The sequence below is a fragment of the Corvus cornix genome, chromosome 2 (genome assembly GCF_000738735.6).
Source record: "Corvus cornix cornix isolate S_Up_H32 chromosome 2, ASM73873v5, whole genome shotgun sequence".
NCBI lineage: Eukaryota > Metazoa > Chordata > Aves > Passeriformes > Corvidae > Corvus > Corvus cornix.
Genome location: NC_046333.1, coordinates 33,352,602 through 33,377,168, shown reverse-complemented (window position 1 = coordinate 33,377,168; position 24,567 = coordinate 33,352,602). Strand labels below are relative to the sequence as shown.

Genomic DNA, 24,567 nt, shown 5'->3' with positions numbered 1-24,567 from the left:
GGGTCCAGACATAACTTTATAGATGACTTTTTCTTTTTTCTGTCCTTTTTTTTTTTTATATTTTAGAAAATAGGTGTGTGCCAGTACTTCCAGCAGTAAACCTTTTATAAGTAAGTGATGCTGAGGATAAATATACTGAACTCTTGTTAGTGACTTATGAAATAGTCTCTTCTTTTTTTCTAGATACCGTGTTTTTCCATTTGCCGCCGAGATGTGGGGGTCGAACCACAGTGTATGGTGTCTCTTGCTATCGGCAGATTGAAGCAAAGGTAACTTTTCGAGTTGTGAATTAATTATATTAATGAAATAATAGTCTTGATGCATTAACAAACCTGAAATTCGGTGGCTTGCATTATACCAACAGGCAAAATGATTGTCTTAGGTTAAAAGTCTGTGAAAATGAATTCTGGAGTATGTAGCCCCAGAACCTGAGAACTGTTCTTTCTCTTACATCAGCAGGTGTATTGTGATCTTTTGAAATGTTCAAGGCAATTGAAAAATACGTTTTGTTTCTTGAGACCACTCCAGACATCAGCACCAAGGAGCAAAATTCAATTGACAGTCTGTCAGGTGGAAAAGTTAAGTTTCCAGGAAGTAGGCTTTTTGATTGAAAAAGTTGACATTTCTCCCCACAGGGAATTTGAGTACTTCCTGGGATCTAACCATGCAAGTGTAGGGATGTTTCTCTTCCCCTACCTCCTGTGCCAAAAGTACACTTGCAGAGTAGGCTGGAATCTTCCCATTCATGGTAGCTGCTTAGCAATACCAAACTTTAGCAGTAAAGCTGAAAAACTGAGGAGAGACACAGTATGCACCTGATCACACTGAGGAAATTAAGTACTTGATCTACTAAAATCATCCCATGTTTCCAAAAATAGTAATGGTGGTATGATCTGTGCACTTAGAATTGAGAAATTATTACAAATTTCTTTTAAGATTACTTCTTTTTTCAGTGAATTGCCAAGAATCTGGAATGTCATGTGGGTTTGAGTTTTAATTTACACCCTCTGAGTATATGACTCGTTTATGTACTCTGTTTCTGTGTTAATTACATCTTGATTATATTTCAAGTTCCTGTTTTTGCTCTAGGAGAAAATTTACACATGCAGTTTTTAATTCCATTTCTTTTGAACTAAATTCCATGTTGGTTTTCATTGACTCGTTATTTTTGCACCAACCTTCACTGTATTCTGTGATTTAGAGTCTTGCTGTATTTAACTATGCAATAACTTGGCTTTATTGTGCTCTTGATTCCAGTTTATGCTTTTTAGTAACCAATTAAGATGAGTAGATGTTTAAAATGAACTCTTTGGAACAAATAGAATAAAACCCAATGTGTTTCATATGACAGCTCTAGCACCCTCTCCATCTGTCCTTTTTGATGTGTGGGCTGCAGTCCATACATTTTCTGTTTTGTACAGTTAAGTCAATCATTTGTCTGTATTCTGCCCTCACCATTTCTAGGTTTGCTGGTAAGTGCTGGGACCATTTGTTCTGGCTGAGAAAGTAGCTTATTTTGTGGATTAGCTTTTATTTTGTAGGTGGCTCGAAAAAGATGCTTGGGTATGAAACAATTTCTAGGCAGAGACTTTTTAGTCTGGTCGATTTTCACAGATGATGTTAGAGTAGAGCAAGTGGTGCGTTGTGGTTTCTCTCCCGTACATTCCCCTGAGTTAAAATGCCGTTTCATTTTCCAGGCTGTTGCCTTTTTCTCACGCTAGTGTCTTTTAAACAGTTCTTGCCAATCATCACAGCTGTATTTGGATCTTTGCTGGACACAATGAGATGAGAATACAGCTCTGACCTGTCAGTGTTACGATTCTTTTTGCTGGGTAGAATCTTAGAATCGTCATAGAATGGTTTGTGTTGGAAGGGACCTTGAAGATCATCTAGTTCCAACTCCCTGCCATGGGCAGGATGCTACCCACTACACCAGGTTTCTCAAAGCCCCATCCAGCTTAGTCTTGAAAGCTGCCAGGGATGGGGCATCCACAGTCTCATTGCTTTCCTAGCCAACATCCATGTGGTTGCATTCCTCTATTAGGATGAGACCTTGTGAGCACTATGCTTCCTGTAGCTGAAGCAGGAAGACCTTGTCATCAGGCTCCCCCTGATCAGGCAGCTTGTAGTAGACACCAGCCAGGTGTTCTTGATTTTTACCCACAAACTCTCAACCTGTTTGTGGCTGTTCCTCAGAGGCAGCTCTTCACAATCTAGCCATTCCTTAACACAGGGGATGACACCCATGCCTCTCCTTCGCAGCCTATCCCCTCTGAAAACGTAAGAGCATACTGTTGCATGGTTTGGATATTCCACCATTAAAGATAGCCAGTTTTAGGATTTTGTTTAAATAGGGGGTAGTATGTGGCAATAGTATATGTGGGAAAGTATTCTTTTTGAAATTTTGTTTGGGTAAAAATATTGTAATACTTCTATTTCTTAGGCATTAAAAGTACGGCAAGCAGACATCACCCGAGAAACTGTACAGAAAAGTGTCTGTGTTCTCAGTCAGCTGGTAAGAATGTTTGTTTAACTTCCAAAACACTTTCAGGTTACCTTAACAATTGTTCTTCCATATTCTTATTTGGAACATTTGGCTTCAAACATCTCTCTTAGCCATTGAAGAGTAACAAAATACTGAAGTAAAATTGAATTTGAAGGCTTGGCATTTGAGTGAGCTGCCTTGAATTGTGGTATCTGCTTGTAATTGGAAAAGTGTCTGCCTGTTGTCATGGATGAGGATACCTGTTTGCACTTTTGATCCTTCTTGAATGCTACTAACTCAATTTCATGTGGTAGAATTGAGGAGTTTGGCTAGTATAATCATAGAGGGGGTGGGGTTGGAAGCGGCCTCAAAGATCATCTAGCATAGTAGCTGGAGAGAGTGGCTACTACTACTTCAGCTGTGAGGGAGGTTTTCTGATAGCCACGCATGCAGTATATTCTTGTTTTGAAGAGATACCATTTATTTCTACCTATTCAGCAAAAGCTGCTGGTCACCAGGCAGGGAACAGAAACTCTTTTTGTGCTTAAAGCTGAAGAAAGAAGTATTACTGGAGCTTCATGAGCAGTGTTTAAGCAGGAAACTACTTTTCCAGAAAGATGTCCAGTGAGAGTATGATACATGCAAATGGAAAGAAAATGAAATTATCATCATTTAAAATGAGCACAGGAGAAAGATGCTGGGAGTTAGCCACTGAGGACTGCTTATCCATGAACTACATGTATAATAAAGTGTCAGTATTTCAGGATAAGCATGGAAGAAGATTAAAGTTCAAAATGAGTGACTAAATATTTTTATTCACTTGCTTTTGTGTTTGTTTTTCTTCCAAGCCTTTGTATGGGTTACTTCAGGCAAAGCTGCAACTCATCACACATGCATATTTTGAAGAAAAGGACTTCTCACAAATTTCAATTCTAAAGGTAACTTTGCAGTAAAATCCACACAGAACAGCTTTCAGTGTAGGGCCACAAACGTCAGTGTTTTAATTTAGTGCTCAAATATTCATTTTGCATAAGTCATTCAGTTATTCAGCTCCTGTAATACTTTAACATGAACTAAATGTACTACCCTAACCTGACAGAGAGTCAACTTTCTGATTTGTAACGAGATATGAGTGTGATTGTCAGCCTGTATCTCTGTTGATTCCATTAGTAAAATTCTGCTTTCTTTCTAGAATAAGCCGTTGAAATCCTTGAATAAGAGAATTTTATTTATGCTGGGTTTTGTGTTACCATGTGCCATTAACACCTCCTGGGTTTTTTTTTTTTGCCTTTGTTCTAACTTTCACAGGAACTTTATGATCATATGAATAGTTCTTTGGGCAGTACTTCGTTAGAAGGGTCACAAGTTTATCTTGGTAAGTGACTTGTTTTCTACAAAGCAGCAGAGATGATGTTACACTAAACAACACATGCCTCTCCTGAGCTAATTTGCTTATGTGCATTAATAGATTAAGCACCAGAGGTCTGCATTTCTTTATTAATGAATTTAAATGAATGTAAAATGTAGTGTTGCTTTCATAATAGGAGTTAGTTGCAGGTTGAAAGCCATACTTCTCCGTGACCTACGAGTCTGACTAGCAGCTGTTTATCTGCTTTTGGTAAACAATACCGTCTTAATTTTTAGATTGAGCACCCCACACCATCAAATTATTCAAGCTTGCATCTACCTGTTATTTAGGCTATCTCACCACCCAGTTCTGACTCTTCCCCGTGTTTTCTGGATGCACAGTGTAGTATTTACTTCAGTGTTTCCCTAATGCTGTGTGGCAGCCAATGGGAGTTAACTCAGAGCACAACTATTCATGTTGTTATTATATCTATTGTAGATGAATTCTTGCTTCTACTGAAAAAAAAGAAAAGATTTTGTATGAATTCTGCTATTGAAATAACCAGGTTCACACAGAATCCATAATGGGTATCTCCCTCATGCTGAAAAATGGTGACAAGAAGTGAGTTAGTATCCCTATGAACTGTTGAACTGTAATAATTGCTCTCTTTTTGGTGTCTCAGGTCTGTCTCCTCGGGATCTTGTTCTCCATTTTAGACACAAGGTAGGCATTCTCTACTAGCTATAGAAAGGACTGCACTATTTTGTGGAGTAAAATGCTTTGTGAGGAACATAAAAATAAACATATCTTGACATACCTGAGCTACGAGTAAGAAGACTGTTTCCTAAGTACTGCTGCTTACAGCCTCCTGATTTTTCCCTCCAATTCCACCTGCATAACTTCAGTGAAAGCGCATTCCAGGCTAATGAGTTTTGTTAGTCTGAGGGATTCTTGAGGATTTCTAGGTTTGTGTGACATTTTTTACTCCTGTCCCAAAGTGCAAATGCTATCTCATTTATGATATTTGTGATTATTGTTTCTATGTCCTGTTTCTCATTTGATGAATGTGATAAAAGACTATTGCTAAAGTCTGTAAAGACACAACTTGGACACAACTTCCTCGTGTTTTGTAAGTTTTGTAGCTTCTGCCATCATAGAACCTGAGGGGACTTGGACCTCTCCTTCTTTTCCTTATTTCTGTTGAAATTGAGTGTGTATCTTATAGCTAAAGTACAAATAGCATTTAGAATCTTTTATTAACTCAGATGCATCAAGGAAACACCTTTAAGAATCTGAATTTCATGGTGTATTTGTACCTGCTCAGTAGATTTTTGGAGTAGGACTCATGTTTGTTTAACTTCAGATGTCTGCCAATCATGCCCCAGAAGCATCTGTGTTTTTCCTTGAGTGTAGGGTCTGGACAGCCACTTCTGATCTAGATGCTTCTTCTCTAGGTGCCTAAAATTAGGTGAGGTGAATACTACTCTTGTAATTTTGCTGGATTTTTTCAGTAATTCTGTGGAGGAACTCTTCTGTGTTTATGCAGTTTACTGTTTTTTAAAATTCTGGAATTGCACAACATGTTCTTTCTGCTAAGCTACGTATGATTCAAATTACACAGCTCTTGTTTGTGGAGGTTTTGGTTGTTTTTTGGGGTTTTTTTGCATCTCATGCTTTTTTTAAATGCGTACTGAGGTGGAGAAAGGATGTTGGAACACTGGTTTTAACTGGTCAAATGCATTTGGCCATTTGATACTTATACAGTGATTAACATAAAACCTTGAACAAGAAATTATACTTGCGCAGTGTTTTTGAAAAATGGCACCGGTTCACTCACCATAATTTTTCTTTTTGTGTTTTTTTCAGGTCTTGATCCTTTTTAAATTGATTCTTCTAGAGAAAAAGGTAACATTTTGTAAGCTGAGGCAGGTAGTTTAAATGAGATACAACTGTTAAATTTTTTTCATACATAAAATAGAAGCATGTGCATTCATATCAACAACTTTGCATCAATATGTAAATTGGGTTATTAGGCTAAAAGAAACTACTGTGTGTTGACCTATAAATTTGTCTCCACTTCTGTCCACATTTTGCTTTTTTAGTTGCTATCCCAGCCAGAGTAAGTAAAATGGGATGAAATGCAACCAGAGAAACTTAACCTACTGTAAAATACAGGACAGGATACACATCATGCAGATAGGTACCTGTGTGGAGGAACTGATAGGAAATGTGGGTACCTAAAAGGGCACATACAGCTTTACAGAGATTCAGTAAGGAGAACTTCTGGTTGAGTCTTTAAATGGACACATCAAAGGAAACAAATGCTAGAAGTGTCCTTCACACCTGAATTGTATGGACACCTGCAGGAGACAATGAAGAGAGCTGGATCTGTTAGGTCAGGCTGAACTCAGGTTATAAATTGGTAATAACTGCTGAATTCTAGGCTCAGTGCTTGGTTTGGGCTATCTTACTGCCTCAGAAGCAATGCTATTTTAGTAATTTAAGTGTAATATGCAAAATGTGAAAGCAGATGTGAAACTGAGACATTTGTTTGCTTCTGTGTTCATATTAATGCCCTAGAACTAGAACTTTGAGTGAAATGACTGTGTATCAGCTGCCAGACACATTTATGCAGGGATTTTGTTTTGGTTTGTTTAAAAATGTTGTTTAAAGTTTTGTTTCAGTTTCCCAAATGCTGCTTTTTCTTCAGTGAACCTGCTGTGTTAAAACCCATCTTCTTCACTGTGCTGAGAAGGCATGTTAGAATTTCCTGTTAGCTGCAGCTGGAAAGTCAGTAGGATTTAATCTATAAGTTATCAAAAGAGTTTTGGAGGTGTTTTTTTAAGTCTATATCTGAGACCTAGATATCTTTTGTGAGGCAGTAAATATGCTATTCCATTGCAAAACAGATGTAGCAGCTTCTCTGAAGCTTTAGCAGTTGTCACTTAATTCTGTTAGTCAGATATACCTTGACACTTCTCAATATTTGTTGATAAGAATAAATGCAGTTTCTGCATTAAAGAGGTATATGCTGAAGATGAGTATATTAAAGGGTATGCAAAAAGCTTCTGATTAAAGGGTATGCAAAAGGTATACTTGAGAAAATACAATTATGGCACAGTAGGAGTCACAACATCAGTTCAGCATTTGGACATACACAAAGAAAGTACTTCACTGAGCTACAGTTCTTTTCTGAAACTGCTCAAACCACGAGACACAAGTGCACAGGAAGAGAGGAGAGAGATTTCCCGAGTGTGTTCACATCACTCAAACATACAAAATTGTTTTGAAAATAACTGAATGCTTATGGAACAAACCTGCAGGTTGCTTTGTGTCTGTTTTTCCCTAAGCTCTGACAGGAAGACAACACTTGCAATTTCAAAAGAAAGTTTTGGTTTTCAGGCACTGCCTGTTTTCTGGCAGATGTTATGGTTTCAGAATAACTGTGGGAATCTGTATGTTCAAAGACCTTAAATATAATATGCAAGAAGCCACTAGTAATGCCAATTCTCCTTGATCTGAAAAATGCCACAGACTAATTTCCTTTAATCTGTAGCAATTTGGTTGATGTTTTTCCACAGGCTAGAAGAATTTTTTTCACCTCTCAGCTGTTATTAGGCTGGAAGACTACTTCCAGATGGTGATCATTTCACTTTCTGCTGCCAGGACCACCCTGTTTGCTGATGTAAATGCTGTGGGCCATGTAGTGGGATTGGGAGGGATAAGGAACCGTGCATCCTTATAGACAGAAAGATGGCAGAGGGACCTGATGAAACAAATATAGAAAAGTATTTGCCGTAAGTAAGTGGCGTACCCAAACAAAAACCTAGACTGGAATAGATTCCTTTAAAACAAGGTACTTCTTTATAGACTTAATTATTTCTGTAGGCTTAAAAATAAGCTTGGCTGAGAATGCATGGTGTCTGAGAATTGAAACCTGTGGGAGTATCATAGGCTTTCTGTTGCAGTTCATTGCTATTATATCATACATTTTTCATGCATACCTTATAAAGCAGCATCCTTAAAGTTAGAATTTTTATTCCCATTGGAGTCAGCCAAAACTCTTTCCACAGATGAGCTGCTTGTTCTTCTCATCATGCTTTTTCAGTGGTTGTTGCAATTTGAATTTATCTATCTTGTACAATTTTTCTTTTTGATATGTTCAGGATAATATACATAGTCTGTTTTTAGCTGAGGTACCATTAAACATCATTTGGCCTGTGTTAAGGCTGTGTAGGTCTTTCTCTTGGTTCTATCAATTCACTAGCTTGTAGACTGGCAAATACTAGTGGGACATGAGTTATTATTCATCAGTCTCTTCTAAAGTGTCTTTCTTTCTTACAGCAGAAGTCTCTTATTAAGACTAAGTCCACAAACTTGGACTTTTAATTTCATCATACACCTATTAAACTGGACTGCAAAGTCATAAAGTCAGATGATTCTGTATTACTGGTATTGTGCTGATTAAGGATGTAAAAATGGCATTTTTAAACAAGTTTACTTTTGTGGGAATTTTTTGGGTTTGGGTTGTTCTGGTTTTGTTTGGTTTTTTTTTTTTCCTTTTTCCCCCTTTTTCCCTGAAGGCCTATTTTGAAGAAATTCCTGTAGTAATATTCAGTCTGGCTTCTGTTTCTTCTTTCATTGCTAGCCTTTGACACCCCCTTTTGAATTCCTAACTAATTTACTGATTCCAGTCTCTCTGATTTAATTAAGGAGATTCTGTTTTCCCATGTTATGCCTTAAGTGCTTTACCAAAGTTAGTATCAGTCATGTCTTCTGTTTCCAAAGATCTTTTTTGTTACATAAGAATATTATTATAATAAATGCATGCAACATTTATCCTGTTTTTCATTTATCTACATATCCTTAATATAACTCCTTAAAAGAAATGTTTTTGCATAGGTTTGTGTCAGTGTTCTGGAATGGAGATTACTTGGCCTCTTTGATTTATAACAGAGAATTTAATGTGTTACAAATGAGCAAGAATTTATGCAGCATGCCAGGAACAACTTTTTTCTGTCAGTCCTTCAGTAACTGGATCGATCTGGAAAAAAATCTTAAAAACCGATAGAAAAATCTGAATAACTGACGAGTGTGTTACAAACACATGTGTATGTGTGTATATATATATATAAATAACATATATTACAAATATTATACAAGGATTCTATAGACATTTAAATACTTACTTTGAACTGCTGTAGGAAGTTTTTTTAGTAAGCAGACTTTCTAATATAACATGAAAAGCAGTGCCTTGAATAGTTTGCATGTGTCATTTGTCATGCATAAGTGTAATGTTATTTTTCTCATTCTCCCCTCCCTAATTCCCCTTTCCTCTCTTGCATTCTCTCTTCCTCCCATTGCCCTCCCTCCTGCCACCAGGTGCTGTTTTATATTTCTCCTGTAAATAGATTGGTGGGAGCTCTGATGACTGTCCTGTCACTCTTTCCTGGTAAGAGGAGAAGTTTGAACATCTTTTTATGTGCTTTCTGGTGATAACTGAGGCTGGTTGTGCTGTCACTTGGAAATCAACTCATGTGATGATAAAGTTAGGTTGATATGTTGCCTGAAGAATGGGTGACTTGTATGCATGTCCATGTACTATGTACACACCTCTGAACACTTACTACTTGCACTTCATGGATTATTTCTTGGGCTTAATTGGAGCCACTGGATTTTCTGTATTTCTTGTGGGTAACATAGATGGGGCCCCTGAATAAGTCACACATTTGTGTTGAGTTCCTTAAAACCCCAAAATACAAACTTTTACTTCCACATGTGCTCTTAAAAAACAAACACTCAAACAAACATAACCCCTAACCTTGCTAATCCTTAGCTTCTAGCCAGTCTTCTTAAGGCAAAGATGTTAGGGCAGATTCTTTAGGGGAGAAACTGTGGGGTTGGGGTTTGGTTTTTTTAACACACCCCTCTCTCCCCTAAGTGGTGTTTAAAATACATGATTTCCTCTATGTACACAAGAGCACTTTTTTTTCCCCCCCCCTACAGAAGTCACTTAAATTTCTGTTGAGATGCTGATATTTGTGTGTGCTGTCACTTTCCAGGTATGATTGAACATGGTCTTAGTGACTGCTCACAGTACAGACCAAGGAAGAGCATATCAGAGGATGCTGGCTTGCAGGAAAATACGCCACGGTTAGATGACTATGCTTCTGTGTCTGCTGCTGATGCTTCAAATGCAAACTTAGGAATGGGAAAGGGAGACAGGAAGATGGCAGGAAATAATTCACTGGAAGGTCCAAAAGCAAATGTGCCTTTCTCCCAGCCCGAGAAGACTTGCAATGGAGCTCAGTCCTCCAACGGTACTGTGCAGCGCTTGAAAGTTCCTTCCCGTGCTTCTCCAGCATCCTCAGAAAGTGACTGGGAGACCCTGGATCCCAGTGTTTTGGAGGAGTCTAATTTGAAAGAAGGAGAACGTGAGAATCCAGCATCAGAACCGGCAGAAAACCTTCGGAGCAAGGGTGTGAGCTCTGAAGGCCTTCCCATCACTGTGCAGCCCCAGGCAAACACAGGGCACACGGTGCTTGTTCAGGGACTGGTGTCTGGGTTGGAAGAGGATCAGTATGGGATGCCACTGGCTATTTTTACAAAGGTAAGCATGTTCTTTGTGGTACCTGGTAACTCTTAAAGACTTCTTTTTTTCTCAGAAGTGGCTAATAATTTTGGTTACTGAACTCCAGGTGGACAGTAGGGTACTACAAAACATGTGAGTATGGTCTCAGGCAGGTGGAAAGGCCTGAGAGGGTTGTGCCCATGCATATTTGCATTCCACTTTCATACCTATACTTTAATACGATTTGCATTTTTTTTTTGCAATTTTGCATGGTGATAACCTGCAGCCCCACTGTGGTTAGTAAATTGTATGTAGCAGAAACTACAGTTTCCTTTTACTCTAAAGAATCGATGATCTAACCTATATAGGGCAAGATCAGAGTACTTCAGAAGCCTTTAGATACATTAATCTGAACAAAGATTCTGAAAGCTCTACCTTTGTTGACATGTAAACCTATGTTTTCCTCTTTTAATTTATATCTGTATATGTATTTTTAAATGTGTATGTCTGTATATGCACAAAATGTGTATATAAATGCATATATACATATATACACACACACAAAAAAAAAAGATAAAATTTCACCCTTCTGTCCATGATAACTCTTTCTGTTTATCTGTATCTCTTTCTCTGTGCATGGTGCTGAGCTGCTGAATTTTGAGCTTGCACTGATACCTAACTGAGCTCCAGGTACTCCAGAATCTCTAATGACTCTGATAGGCATAGTCAGATAACAAGCAATAGGTCTGGTAAATAGGGCTGGTTAGTAGGGCTAGTTTCCCATAAAAACCAAATGCATCCCTTTTAAAGATACTGCTATCAATAACAGAAATTATATACTACCTTTCACTGTTTTGTTTTTAATGTAATAAACTTTTAAGTGAACATTTGCCCGTAGTAGGAAGAGAGAAGATTCAGATTTATTTCCTCAAGCTGGTGATGTTCAAAGTGGTTTTTCTTCCTTTGCAGGGGTTTATTTGCATTTCCTTGCAGAATATTGTATTTTATGATTGTGTTTAAGCTTCTCACTGTAGCTTTCATTGGAAATAGTACACTGTGTGGGCCCAAGTGAGCAGCTCAAATGTCATTGCCCTGTATTGCCTCATGTCATCATTAGAAATGCTGTTTCAACAAAGATCTGCATCTGGTGTTGGTCCTTATGATCTGTCTGATGTTAACTATAGCCTGTAAAATGTATTTAGTCTTGTTCTTTGAAAATACTAGATGGAAAGCAAGAATAAAATAATTGATAAGGGAACCTCCAAGTGCAAACTTTTGTTTGTTGCTAAGCTCATCAAATGGAAAAGAATTTTAAGGAAGCTGACAGTTTCTACATGTTTGCCTTCTGTTCTACAAAGGCACTTTTCACTTGAGTTCATCCAATGTAATTAAAGTAGAACAGGCTTTACATGTCTGAGTTAGCAGAAAAATCTGATTCAAAGTTAGTTTTAACCACTTACTGGAAAGTTGATATCTCTTTTACAGCTCTTAACTCAGGATTGTTCCATGCCATGCCATAGAAAGACTAATAAATCTGACAAATTTGAATTTGGAGGTTTTGCCCGGTGGCATAATACATTATCCAGGTACACCTGAGTATAAGGGAAAATAGCTTGTGGTACGTGTTTCTTTAGTACCAGTCCTGTAGGATCTAACAGTCATTTCATTTGCACTCTTTTAAAAAAGAACAGAGCATGTTCATGGAAATAAAAATTCTTGTACTTACAAATGTGCACTTGGAAACTGACATTTGATACTTAGTTAAAGATTTCCCAGACTTTGCTTCTTTAGATACAGTAATTAAACCTTCCTTTTGCTGCTTCTTAAGCTGTATTTTTTGAAAACTTTCCATTTTAGGTTTGTGATTCCTTTCAAAGCACTGTTGTTCCTTTGACACAGGCTGTTTGTTTTCAGCTGATAAGTGCTTGTCATCTCTAAGGCCGTCCTTGTGTCTAATGTAACAGAAGGGAGTAGTTGTGCTCCTTTCTTCCATATGTTTCCAATTACCACGTACTGGGTGATAAAGTGTGTGCTCTTTGTTTCTGTCCAGTGTGCCATTAGTCCTAGTGAATAAATTACTTTGAGCTTTATGCAGCTGAACAGCTGGAATTAGATGTCAGGGGCATGTTGATCCTACATTTAAAAAGAAATTTACCTGCATCTGCCTCTCAATAGTCCCTCAATGACTAACTCAAAACCTTTTTCGAAATGTTTTGACTTTTTTTTAAATTGGAGTGTAGGTTACTAGATGAACTTACAACCCTGAAATGGCTAAAAAGCACAGTGTGTTGCTTTCTGTCCTGCTCCTTAAAGCAGGCTTGCGTACGCTTATCAAAAATTGATTGCTATCTCCGGTGTCTGGAAATCTCCACCCACAAAATGTGGATAGCTGTCTGTAGCTTTCCTGCATTATGTGCCTCACAACTGAAGACATCATGTGCACAACTGGAGAGGTGAATCCTTACCTCCACTGACTTCTTGTCTCTGAACTGACCTGAGGCCTCAGTCTTGTTGCTTATTATTGCTCTTACACTGCTTATTCTGTTGCCTTACAAGGACATTTAATTCTCATCTTTTGCTTTGGATTTCAGTTTCAGTCCTGAGACTGAAAGGCAACACAATCTCTTGAAAAATTTAATTAATGTGCAATCTGGTGGCTTCGCTTCACAAGTGTCATGTAGCAAAACAACAGATAATTGTGGCTGAAACTGTAATAACCAAGGTTCATTCTGGGTGAAATGTGCTGGCTTTTATTTGGAAAACCTCTGAATACAGACACTTTTTTTGAATGTTATCTCTCTAAATGTCTCTTGCTCCAGGGGTACCTTTGTTTGCCGTACATGGCGCTGCAGCAGCATCATCTCCTGTCGGATGTGAGCGTCCGTGGCTTTGTTGCAGGAGCTACCAATATCCTGTTCCGTCAGCAGAAACACCTGAGTGATGCAATTGTGGAAGTATGGATCTTTGCATCTGAGCTGGGGGGAGAGTGGAAGGAAGCTGAGGTTCCATTTTAAACGTAGCTTTACAGTTTCACATACATGCCCGAGTTTTGAATTCTTTCCATATGAAATAAATTCTCAGCTGCAGAAGTTTATTAAATTTCTATGACTTGAGAGGACAGGGTTAGATAAGCTGTGCAAAACTATTGTCCGTGGTTTTATACGTGTCCAATATTTGAATTTGCAGGGCACTTGTTAAATTTGTGTTGGTGGTGTAATTTTATTTTTCATGTCATGGGCTTTTTCATGGCTTTGTAGTGAGGTCTTCAAAAATAAGTGCTTACAGATGAGACTCAGATGCAGGTACTAATTTGACTTCCTTCTGGTATAATCAAGAGGGTAAAACCACGGTATCTAAAATACCCACAGTGTCACTTCTAGCAAATAGACACAACTATGTAATCAGCATCTGGTAACCTAAGATGGTTCCATGTAGGTAATCAACTTAATAAATAGAGGTGATAATCAAAAAGCACCGTACTTCCCCTGCCAAACTTTCTGCCAGATCCTGTCAAATAAGCAGCTTTTACTGTGTGCCAGGGAAATGATCGAATTCTGGATATATCAGATATATCTGACTTTCTGAGAACAGCTAGTTCATTGTTTTCTTTGGCTATTTGTTTCTTGTTGGTATTTTGGGGGAGTGAGGGTTTAGATTTAGGTAGCAATATGTAGTGGTGTAAATTTGTATAAGCAGTTTTGTTTAGATAAATGTTTACCCTTGGAATTATTTCAAACAGATAGAAGATGCTCATGTACAAATCCACGATCCAGAACTCCGTAAGATCCTGAACCCAACAACTGCTGACCTAAGATTTTCAGATTACTTGGTGAAGCATGTAACTGAGAACAGAGATGATGTGTTCCTTGATGGCACTGGATGGGAAGGAGGAGATGAGTGGATCAGGGCTCAGTTCAGTGCTTATCTTCATGCACTGCTTGCTGCTGTGCTGCAACCAGGTAGAACAGATACCTTGTCTAGGGATGGAGATGAGGGTGGACATGTCAAGCATTTGCTCTGTTGCTGTGTGGTCTGTCAGTGGATCTTCCTCTGCCTAAAGTTTCATTTTAGGCTGCTTTTTCAGTTGTCTTTGTCTGTCTTTGCTGTTTCTCGACAAGCTTGTCATTAATCCTTAGTTCATAGCCTTACAGACACTTATTACACTGTCTTCTTGATTTAATTGTTTTCTTCTTGATTTAATTGTTTTCTACTAAAAGTAGAAGTGCCTGAAACCTGTGTATGATGAGACTGTTACGAATCTGAGTGTCTTCTAGACTGTATTGCAACCTGAAGTTAATTTTGGGAAACTATATGGATTCAAGGAGACATGAAGTTAAGCATCTGTTTTCAGGAAGTTTTGCTGGACTGTTGCAGCTCTTTTCCCTTCTTGCCATGGTTGTAAGTGGGGATTCACATAAGTGAAAAGTGTCACCTACAGGCTTTATAAGCTTTTGTTTCCTGGAGCTCAACATTTTTTGCTTTACCTCAGAAGGAATTCTCTATGTTCCAACCTTTTGTGTGAATATAAATAAAAGAATCAGTGGCTTTTATTTGTGGAAAATGTTTAGTTTGCCCTGCACTCACCCTGTTAACTTCATTCTCATAATGATTTTTCTCTATTCACACTGATTCAATTCAGATTTTGTTTTGTGGTATTTGTGAGAAAACATGGAATTGAGAACCTGATTTTAAAGTCTGAAAAATGCCAAGTTCTTGGTCTGACAAAATTAATATTTTAAGAGGATTACCAGAGTGATATGAAATATCTGGGAACTCATACTACTTCACTGGCTGGCTGTTATTTCCTATACTCTTCAGTGTTTTAAAGGGGTCGTTGTTATGATAAGTTTATTCCACAGTATTTCCTAGTGCAGTTTTGGAGTGGATTTGGGAGTTACTAAGTTTGAGTGAGTAATAACAGTGCAGCAAGGCCCAGTGTATCTGACCAAAACCAATGCAAATGGTGTTTTGTTCTTGGTTGCTATGTGGCCATTCTCTTTCCTTTCCTGTCATTGCCCAGAGAAAAAGTCAAGAGACATATGCTCGGATTATTTTTTTCCCAGTTAAGCTCTTAGAGCTTTATAAATGAACTAAAAATAAGAAAAATAGTTTTTAGCTTTTTTTTTTCCCCTCTTGTCCTGGTATTGTATATTTTTGACACTTTAAAATAAAAATAAGCCATTTTTAGAGTACCCAGGTTTTAGTACTGGAGTTCTAATTGTTACTGACTTGATAAGAGCCTGGAAAAATGAAATTTTTCTTTGCAAGAAAAAAAGTAATTGATCTTGTAATTATTACATCTCTAATGAATTTCTGCAAATTCTTGTCTTTAATTTATCAGACAATGAAAAGATTTTGTCAGACTTTGGGACAGCGTTTGTAACAGCCTGGAAAAATACCCACAACTACAGAGTATGGAATAGCAACAAGCATCCAGCTCTTGCAGAGGTAAATTCTAGGTAAGGAAACTTTTTTGTATTTACTCTAATTCTGGGCAGTGGTTTTATGAGGAAAAACATATCCAGAGTCAGGAGAGGTGAAACTTGTTCAAGTTGATTGTCCGCTGCCCCCAGCTACAGAAAGTTTGTCATTCCTTGGGAAGCGTCCTCAGATGGTTCTCCTTTTTATTACTTAATCCCACATGTACAGGGAGTAGCTGTGTCCAAGGTTGTCACTGGTGGGGATAGAGGAGAGCTGGCTGTTTTATGTGTAGTTTCCCTGAAATATTCAACAGTGCCAGGCTTGGTACCAGTGTTGGCTGTGCATGTGTTTTGTTTAGTGTTACTTTAGCATTTGTTTAGTTTTGTTTAGTATTGCTGTACTGCAGGGAGTTTTGTTTGCTTTAACTTTGTCAGTTGCTGTAGTCTGAAAAAGGTTTTTCCTTAGACCTACAAAGCTCTTTTGGTCTACTTAGGAGATGTTTTTTATTTGCTCTGTGTTGCTGGAAGGAGGTGCTTTTGACTTAGTGTGAAAAGGTTGTTAATATCTCGTCCGTAAATAGAAGACATCTTACAGGTAGTTCATGAGAAATCTATTGCTGAATAGTCACTGCAACCCAGACTTCTGTGAAGTGACAGAGTAGTACATCTCCAAAATATTTAAAAAAAATTTTTTTTTTTTTGTTAAAGCACAGAGGGGAGTACAGCTAATAATTACAGATACAGATTCATCTTGAAAAAGAAATTAATGTTTTCTTGGGTTTTTCCTCCTCTTCTAGCCATCCATTCCAGGGACAGTACTCTGTATCAGATGTTAAGTTAAGATTGTCACAGTAAGTACATAGTACCTTGATTTGTATTTTTTTTAAAAGTGTGGTCAAATATCAATAACTGTATGACTGTTGCTATCATGAACTAGACAAAATAGTATTCTAATTGGCCATCTTCATGAAACTATACTCAATGTTCTCTCAAAACATCACCACATCTAAAGATGAAACATTGGCCTGAAATAAATAATAATTTAAAAAAAAAAGGCTAATGCGCTATTTTGTGTTGGACTTTACATAATAGATTGATTTTTTTGCATTGCAATTATGAGGCTTTTGTACGTGTATTTTTAATTTGTCAGCTAAAGCTGTTACAACTTCTGTCAGTGATTTGACGTTAGATCTCACTATTAGGAGACAGCAACGTTTTTTTCTTTCTAATTAGCTGTTTTTTAACACTGCTAGTACAGCATTGTTCTAAAACTCAAAGTTCACTGTATGCATACTGAGATGTGGTTCAGTTCCTTCAATTTACAAGTTACAATGAGTTTTTCGTAGTTTCTTATTGACCCAGACTCAGCTGAACTGTGAGTTGATCTCAACTGCTGCCTTTAGAATTCCAGCCTAAAATTCAGTGGTGCTTGTTTTTTCCGTAGCTGTTCAGCTCTAACTGAAGCCAGAATTCAGCCTGGGGTTTAAGCACCAGGCAAAAAGGATTCTTTTCTCACTTAGCTGTGCTGACCATAAAACAACAGTCTCTCTTCTCTCTCTAATTAATGGATGATCTTTCTACAAAGACTTAATTTGAAAGCTCTGGAGGTATCTGTAATGTTGTTCTGTTTTTGTCCCCTTGTGTGAAAGGAGAGTTACTAATTCTTCTGGGTAGTGTGAGATCAACGTAAAAGGACCAGTAGTTCTTAGTGTGCTTCAAATAATAAGTATTTTTGCAACGGTGACTTTATTCTGCAGGTGGGACTTTGGTACCAGATCCTCATCAAAATTACTTGCCTTTGCAAACTGAGCCTAAACTTGGTTTTGGTGTATTCTGTTCTTTCTGCTTTTTCCATCTACATTGAAGATTTTTGGAAGTGGGAAAAGAATGTGGCCTGATGTTGAGTTTCACATTAATGAGTTTGCAAAGCCTGAAATGTGGACTTGAAAGTTACAATTTAAAACTAAATGAGATTATTTTCAAGTGATTGTACTTTTGCAGTAGAACTGATTGCTTTTGTGCTTTTCTTTCCAAATGATGATAGTGTCTGTCATTTTCTTGCATTTCTTTAACAAAAGCATGAATGTAAACTGTCCTTGATCAAAAAGTTAATCTTAGAGACCAAGACACAAAGAAAACTCTACTTAGAAAAAAAAGGACTGATCAGTTACACTTACTGTTCTGTTTAAAGGTTATGTATTGGAGCTAAGAATTCCCAAAACCACTGCAAATCTGACTTTGTAATTCAGATCATAAATGCGTTTTGGTAAACGTTTAGGAGAGATTGACTGAGTATTGGAATGGGCTGCCCAGGGAGGTGGTAGAGTCCCCATCCCGGGAGGTGTTTAAGGAATGACTGGACACTGTGCTTAGTGCCATGGTTTGATTGACAGGGTGGTGTTCAGCCATGGGTCGGACTCGATCTCAAAGGTCTTTTCCAACCCGATAGAGTCTGCGAAAGGTTTGAAGTGTGCTGTATAAGAATGAACCGTTGGGTGTTTTGATTTCCTGTCCTGCTGGCAGCATCTTTTCATCCTCTGAGAAGCTTGCCTAACTGATCTCTGTGGATGAGTGCAGGAATTGGGCTTGACCATATACATGAACTATATATATGTATGCTCTGTAAATCTGTGTGTAATGACACATACTTTAACTAGTGTATTTACACCTGGGAGTAATAAGAAGTCAGTCACCTAACAGTCTTCAGTATCTCTCTTTTTTAGCTCAGTGCAAAACAGTGAACGTGGAAAGAAGATTGGAAATGTGATGGTTTCTACCAGCCGGAATGTGGTACAAACGGGAAAAGCTGTAGGTAAGAAATCTATTTAAAATCAGTTTACATCTAAGCCAGATCCTTTTTAGAGAAGCATCCCATTTCTCAGTTGTATTTTGTTTTTGTCCAAGTGTACTTTATAACATGCACAAATCAGAGCAACATTTTGAAGGCTAAAGCTGCTGATCGAGGCCCCATATATTGTGTAATAGTGGAAAGAGAAGCAGCTAGACAAAGAAATTAGTGTACGTTCCTTTTCCAGTGTGGCCTGGAGATAAATATGGGAAGAGAGATGTTCAGGTAAGAGATCCCATGTAATTTGGTAAATACTTTGACCATACCACCATCTGCATTGAGTTATTCTCAACTTTGATATCACTTTGACTGAAACTATACAAAGCTGGTTGAGATCAGAAGAAGTCCTTGTGTCAGTTTCTGCAGATTTTGAAGCAGTCTGTAATTTTCTGGAAGTCACTTGTTGCGTTTGAACAGGGCCATCATCACGGTGTCATCTTGCAGTGTGAGATAATGGGAGTTCACTTGTTTAAGGGTCTGATAGTTGTTTGGCAGTAGCTGTGCCAAAAATTGTTTAACTTTCTCTTTTATTCCGTTGGAGTCTGTCTTTTCTTTTTGCTGTGGTGCACTCTGGCCAGGAGTGCCTTTCAGCCCAAAGTCTACCAAGCCTTCCCAGCCAAAGGACATCATAGGCCGTTTCTGCTGAGCTACTGTGTTCAAGTTCTTTGAATATTTTCTGGCACAGACTCTGGAATTGGATTTTAAATCCCAAATTGGACAACTAATTGAGTAATTTTTAAATTAAAAAAAATATATTTCCTTGTAGCAACTCAGTAAAGATAACACTTCACTACCGATCTTTGTTTTGTATTGCAGGTCAGTCTGTTGGAGGAGCCTTCACAAGTGCAAAATCAGCTATGTCATCCTGGTTCTCCACTTTCACACAGTCAACCCAAAGCCTTGGGGACTAAATGCTGCTTTGGCAGAATGCTGCTGGCTATTTCAGGTGCAATCTTTCTCTGAGCTGTAAAAATACCACTCCAAAATGTAGGAGGGGAGATTAACTACCCAGGACCAAAATAAGGTATATGTTGCTTGCAAGCAGATGTGGAATGTCATTATTCACTTTCTCTAGAAGTATAGAAGAATGGTGTCACCATACAATGGGATGGCATTTGCAGTATATTGGTTATATTTAAAATGACTACTCTTTAAAACTGAGCCTTTATAAAGACATTAGCAAACAGGGCTTGTTACAAGCCAAATGTGTTTGACTTTAGATTTGTACATTTTCTTGGATGTTGAAGATATTTATGTAAAGTAGTTCTATTTTTCAATCCAGATAGCCAAATGTTTGTGAATTATTGTTAGAAATAAGCAGAATATAAATAATAATTCCTCTTTTAGGCTGGATTTGAGAGAATCTCTGCAACCCTTAAAGGGTGGAACTTTCATGCTTTTACCTGCAAATTAAAATCAACAAGGTGTAGAGTAAGACTCTGGCTGACAAGGGGTTTTTTTTCCTCTATCCTCTGTATCCATGTAGAGTTGTTTGAATTAATCTGTCTCTAGATCTCTAGTGTTTCCAAATCTGTGTGACAGTTGCAAAATCAGTAGTTTTTTTCAAGTCATGCAGTAGACCTTCATATTTTTACATATATTTTAGCTGAGTTTTTCCCCTGGGATGTGAATGGGATTCCAGTTGGAGAGATCTCTTCAGGGAAAGTATTACAAAGCATTTCTCCCAAATTGGGATTGGATTACAGACAGTTTTGTGGGGTCTTGCTCTATTAGGATGTAATTACAACATTGATGTAGTTGCATACATATGAATATGAAGTACTAAACCCACCCAAAACTAGCACAGTAGCAAACTCTGCGTGTTTTGGGGCTTTTTTCCCCAGTAAAGTTATGAGGACTCTTCCAAATGAAAATCAGCTATGTGGATTTTCTGTGTCGACTCAGGGAATGTGCTGTTTGAATAATTGCTTTCTTCATAAGGAAAGTAACACTAGAATTGAGAGAAACTAGAACAGCTCAGTTCATATCCTTGTGTGAAGAAATATACTAGTTTATTTGAAAAGATGTGGCATCATGCTGTATTTCCAATGTACCATGCATGTGGTGTCTTCTGTATGCAAGTGTATTGCACTTCCCACATTTCTTGGTTCCAAGGGAGATTATTTCCTGTTTTCTTGCAATGTGTGTGCCTCTCTATGCCTTCTGACATCCCCACATGTTGCTCTTAACATTTTCTACATTACATTATCAAGTGTTCCAACTTTTGTGTATCAAAAGGCTCTTAGTTTATTGCCTCATCAGTATCTGTCAGCATTTTGCCGTGTTCTTTTCTGGGGCCAAGATTTGTAGTCATGGTTATTTTTCCTGTTCCTCAAATAAAATGGAGCAGCTGTACAAGAGATAAACAAGAAGGCTTGAATGTTGTTAAGAAATTGTGTTTTAATTCCTTCTGTGCATTTATAAAGCTAATAGAAAAGACACACTTGTATCACATTGTCACTGTCCAGCAACTCGGTTGTCAGTTTTTTTGCTTCAGTGATTTGAAAACATGGGATGTGGTTTAAAGCCTTCTTTTAATTTTTTTTCCAGGACAGACTAGATAGAATGACTGTGGAAAACCTGAAAGTAAACAGCTAGTTTGAATAGTTTGATTTGAGAAGGGCAGAAAGGCCCCTAAAGCTCTACTAATTTATTGCTTCTGACACACAAGTAAGATGTATCTATCAAACTGCAGCTATTGCTCCTGGTCTCTGTGTCTTTGTATATCTCCTAAAACTTCTGATGCTCTTTTCTGTTTTATTCCACAACTCTGTAATAGACATTTATATCTTTTCAAAGACTAGGTATTACTTTATATGCAGTGAAGTAAGACTAGAGCTGTTTATTCATGGTGTGTCTAGAGCTGTTTGATTCAGCATGCAGATAAGAAAATAACCCAAAATAATCACTTGCTTTTGTGAAATGACTAACGTATTATCTGCTGTTTGGGATTTAAGTGGTCAGGGTCCATGTTGTAATGAAGACTGAAGAAAGGTCCATAAGGGATTTAAGTACCTATAAAACTAACTTCAGCAACTTAAGGCATACCTAGGTAGATTTAGGCTTAGGAGCTCACAATGGTGAGTTCTAGAAGCCAGGCAAGTGGTTGGTATTTATGTGTACAAGCTGTAGAAGCAGGACCTTCAAGGATCCCTTTTCAATATCCTTTGTCTTTGTCACCTCCTAACCTGAGGTTTCTCTGTTGAATTCTCAGATGCTCCAAATTTATATGGCAAATTTGTTAGCTCTTGGCATTCCCCTTATTACCACAGATCCCCTCACTGGCCTAGGGGTTTTAGAAAGCTGACCTTTGTTTGTTTGTTTGTTTTCTGGTGGATTAATCTGAGGAAAGACAGAACAAGGTGCCCTCATCAGCTGCTTGTTGCTTTGTACAGTGACTCTGTTGTGATACTCCACAATTTTTCTCTTATGGCCAAGAAAAGACCAGACAGATCTTTCTCTGCAGCTGTTTTCTCACTGTCCCAGCTGTCTTTGTTGTGGAACCAAACATACAACCTGATTAAGAGTATTTTCCTTTCTTTACAAATGACAGAATAAAAAACTTACATTACTCTTCAGTCTTTTTAAGAGCTGGTACCCTGCTAGCAAGTTGGACTCAGATTTAAACTCAGATTTAAACAGTGATTAAGACTCATGGAGAGTGGGTGGAGATGAAGGGATCTTCATAATTAGTTGTCTTCATTAACATCTACGTTTGCTCTCCAACATTTGCTTAAGCTTACTTTTGGGTTGTAGGAAGGCATGCAGCCACTGAGGTTCATCTAAGCTCATGTAGTTCTCTTCTTAATTTAATGCTTGTAACCTCTTTAGTTAAATCCAATGCAAATGCAAGTTATTTTCCTCTCCTCTGTTTTAAAATTTCCAGTGCAGGCATTATTAATTATTCAGAAAGATTTAAGCAGTTGACTTCCATTTCAAAAGCCCTGACATCCGTTTCTGCACCATAAGAAACAATGGGTCCTAAGTGAATTGGTGACAGTCCCTCTAATCAGTCAGCTGTGAAGGTATTGTTACAGCTCTGTCGTGATTTGATGTTGCAAAGGTATTTCTGGCTGTCAACATGCAGCACACACTGACTTACAGGTAACACAATAGCACACCTCTCAACTTTCTGTCATCATAGGCATCAACCTCAGCTTTTCATATGAGCCAGCTTGAGGAACTGCCTGTTGAGCAGAGATATGAGATGTAAGTCCCCAAAACCCCACAAGACTTAAGTATTGCTGACCTTTTATTTCATTTGACTGACGTGTTCAGCATCTTTCATCAGTCATTTTCATGTCATAACCTTAATTCCTCACATCAGTTTCCTCAAATGTCACAATTTAATTAGAATTTTTAGGTCAGTGTTCTGGTACATTGCACTTGTTTGACTTTGTACTTCTGTTTTAAGCACCTTTGTAATTAAATATAATATTTTGCATAAATGAGCTTCTGATTTCCATACAAATTATTACTAAGCAAAGAAACTAATGTGGCAGTATTTAATTGTAGAAGTGAAGGTGTGATTGCAGTTTTTAAACATAGAAATTATTGCTTGATAATTGAACATAAAAGTAATGTATTTGATTTTTCTTGTGCTGCTTGAAAAATAAAATACATCCAGCCTGTTAAAAGTTCTGTCTGCTCAAAAAGCTGTATTATTTTAATAAATTAATTCCACCAGAAGACATTTGCAGGCATCTGGTTTTGATATTGGTAGCTGCTTGTAATTCACTGGCAGTCTTTTTGAAATTTTTGTCTTCCATTTAAACTGATTATGGATGCTGCTTTTTGCAAATTTATGACAAGAGGATCCTCTAGTGAGACTTTTTATTCTCTGTGGGGTGCTGCTTGTTGTGAATTGATTGAAGTCCTCAGGAGGTCACAGACCTCTCTTACATCGATAAGAATTTCAAGTATAACTAAAATTTTGGTGTAGATTTAGCTTCAAAGTAACTTGTAGTTTCTGTGGATTGTGACATCTGGTCAAAATCAAGATGCTGTGTAAATTAATTGCTGCACATCCAGTTCTCTGCCATAGTGAGCTGTTTTAAAACTTCAGAACTTCTACTGCAGCTGTCACTGTACCTGTCTGAGAACAATTTGATAAATGGGTGCTTCCAGAAGGAGGAAACCGACTGCCTTGGGTAAGATTTAGATGTAAATTAGACAAAGGTTATGTCTAGAGAATGGTTGCAATTCCCTAAAATTTGTTAAGGTTTTTCCAACTGTGTGCAAGTAGTTGTGCAAAGACACTGAAAGATAAATTTACGTTGTGTTTTTTTATGCACTGCAATTCCACTTTCTTGTAGGTGTTTGGTTTTCATTAAAAAGGGCAACATGGAGAGTATTCATTAAAGGGAGAAACACTACATTATTGTGTTATGATTAAAGATGTATGACAAATTGCTTCATGGTGTTCTGAGTCTTTAATGCTGTATTAGAGAAGGGACTGACTTAAAAAGCAGGCACAGAGCTTTACTTGTGTGATGTTTCTGGTCTTGACCCCATTCCTTAACAACCATCAGAAGCAGTGTTTGGATTCATTAAAAAATATGGAAATGGATCTCTTCTGTCAGTTAAATAGTGACCCTTACTCAGATTACCTTATTCCCTGTAAAATGACATCATTTGTGCATAACGTGTGTGCATCTGTACACAGGTGACTTAATCTCAGTTGGGATGGAACTTGGAAGTCTAGCTGTCTTGAGTCAAAATTGTTTAATCCATACATTGCTCCTCTTGTAATAATACCTCAAAATCAACTAATAAAGTAAGGGTTTTGGTTTTTTTTATTCTCCACCTGAATTTATTGACTAATATTGATGAAAGCACAGTTACTGTTGGCTGTAACAGTAGCAGAGAACAAACAAGAAAAGAAGATTTTGTAGG

At 37.7% G+C, this 24,567-nt stretch overlaps 1 protein-coding gene across 1 annotated transcript in view; it reads left to right on the top strand.

Moving 5' to 3' along the window:
* AVL9 (AVL9 cell migration associated) overlaps positions 1–24,085 on the top strand; it is a 47,462-nt gene extending 23,377 nt beyond the window's left edge. The window contains exons 4-17 of the mRNA XM_010398749.4: positions 184–269; positions 2,444–2,515; positions 3,334–3,423; positions 3,794–3,860; positions 4,516–4,556; positions 5,700–5,738; positions 9,216–9,285; positions 9,896–10,443; positions 13,224–13,358; positions 14,144–14,363; positions 15,746–15,863; positions 16,622–16,675; positions 18,548–18,636; positions 19,489–24,085. Coding sequence (XP_010397051.2) covers positions 184–269; positions 2,444–2,515; positions 3,334–3,423; positions 3,794–3,860; positions 4,516–4,556; positions 5,700–5,738; positions 9,216–9,285; positions 9,896–10,443; positions 13,224–13,358; positions 14,144–14,363; positions 15,746–15,863; positions 16,622–16,675; positions 18,548–18,636; positions 19,489–19,583 — 1,724 coding nt within the window. The 3' untranslated portion in view covers positions 19,584–24,085. The remainder of the gene's footprint in view (positions 1–183; positions 270–2,443; positions 2,516–3,333; positions 3,424–3,793; positions 3,861–4,515; positions 4,557–5,699; positions 5,739–9,215; positions 9,286–9,895; positions 10,444–13,223; positions 13,359–14,143; positions 14,364–15,745; positions 15,864–16,621; positions 16,676–18,547; positions 18,637–19,488) is intronic.
* The last annotated feature ends 482 nt before the right edge of the window (positions 24,086–24,567 follow it).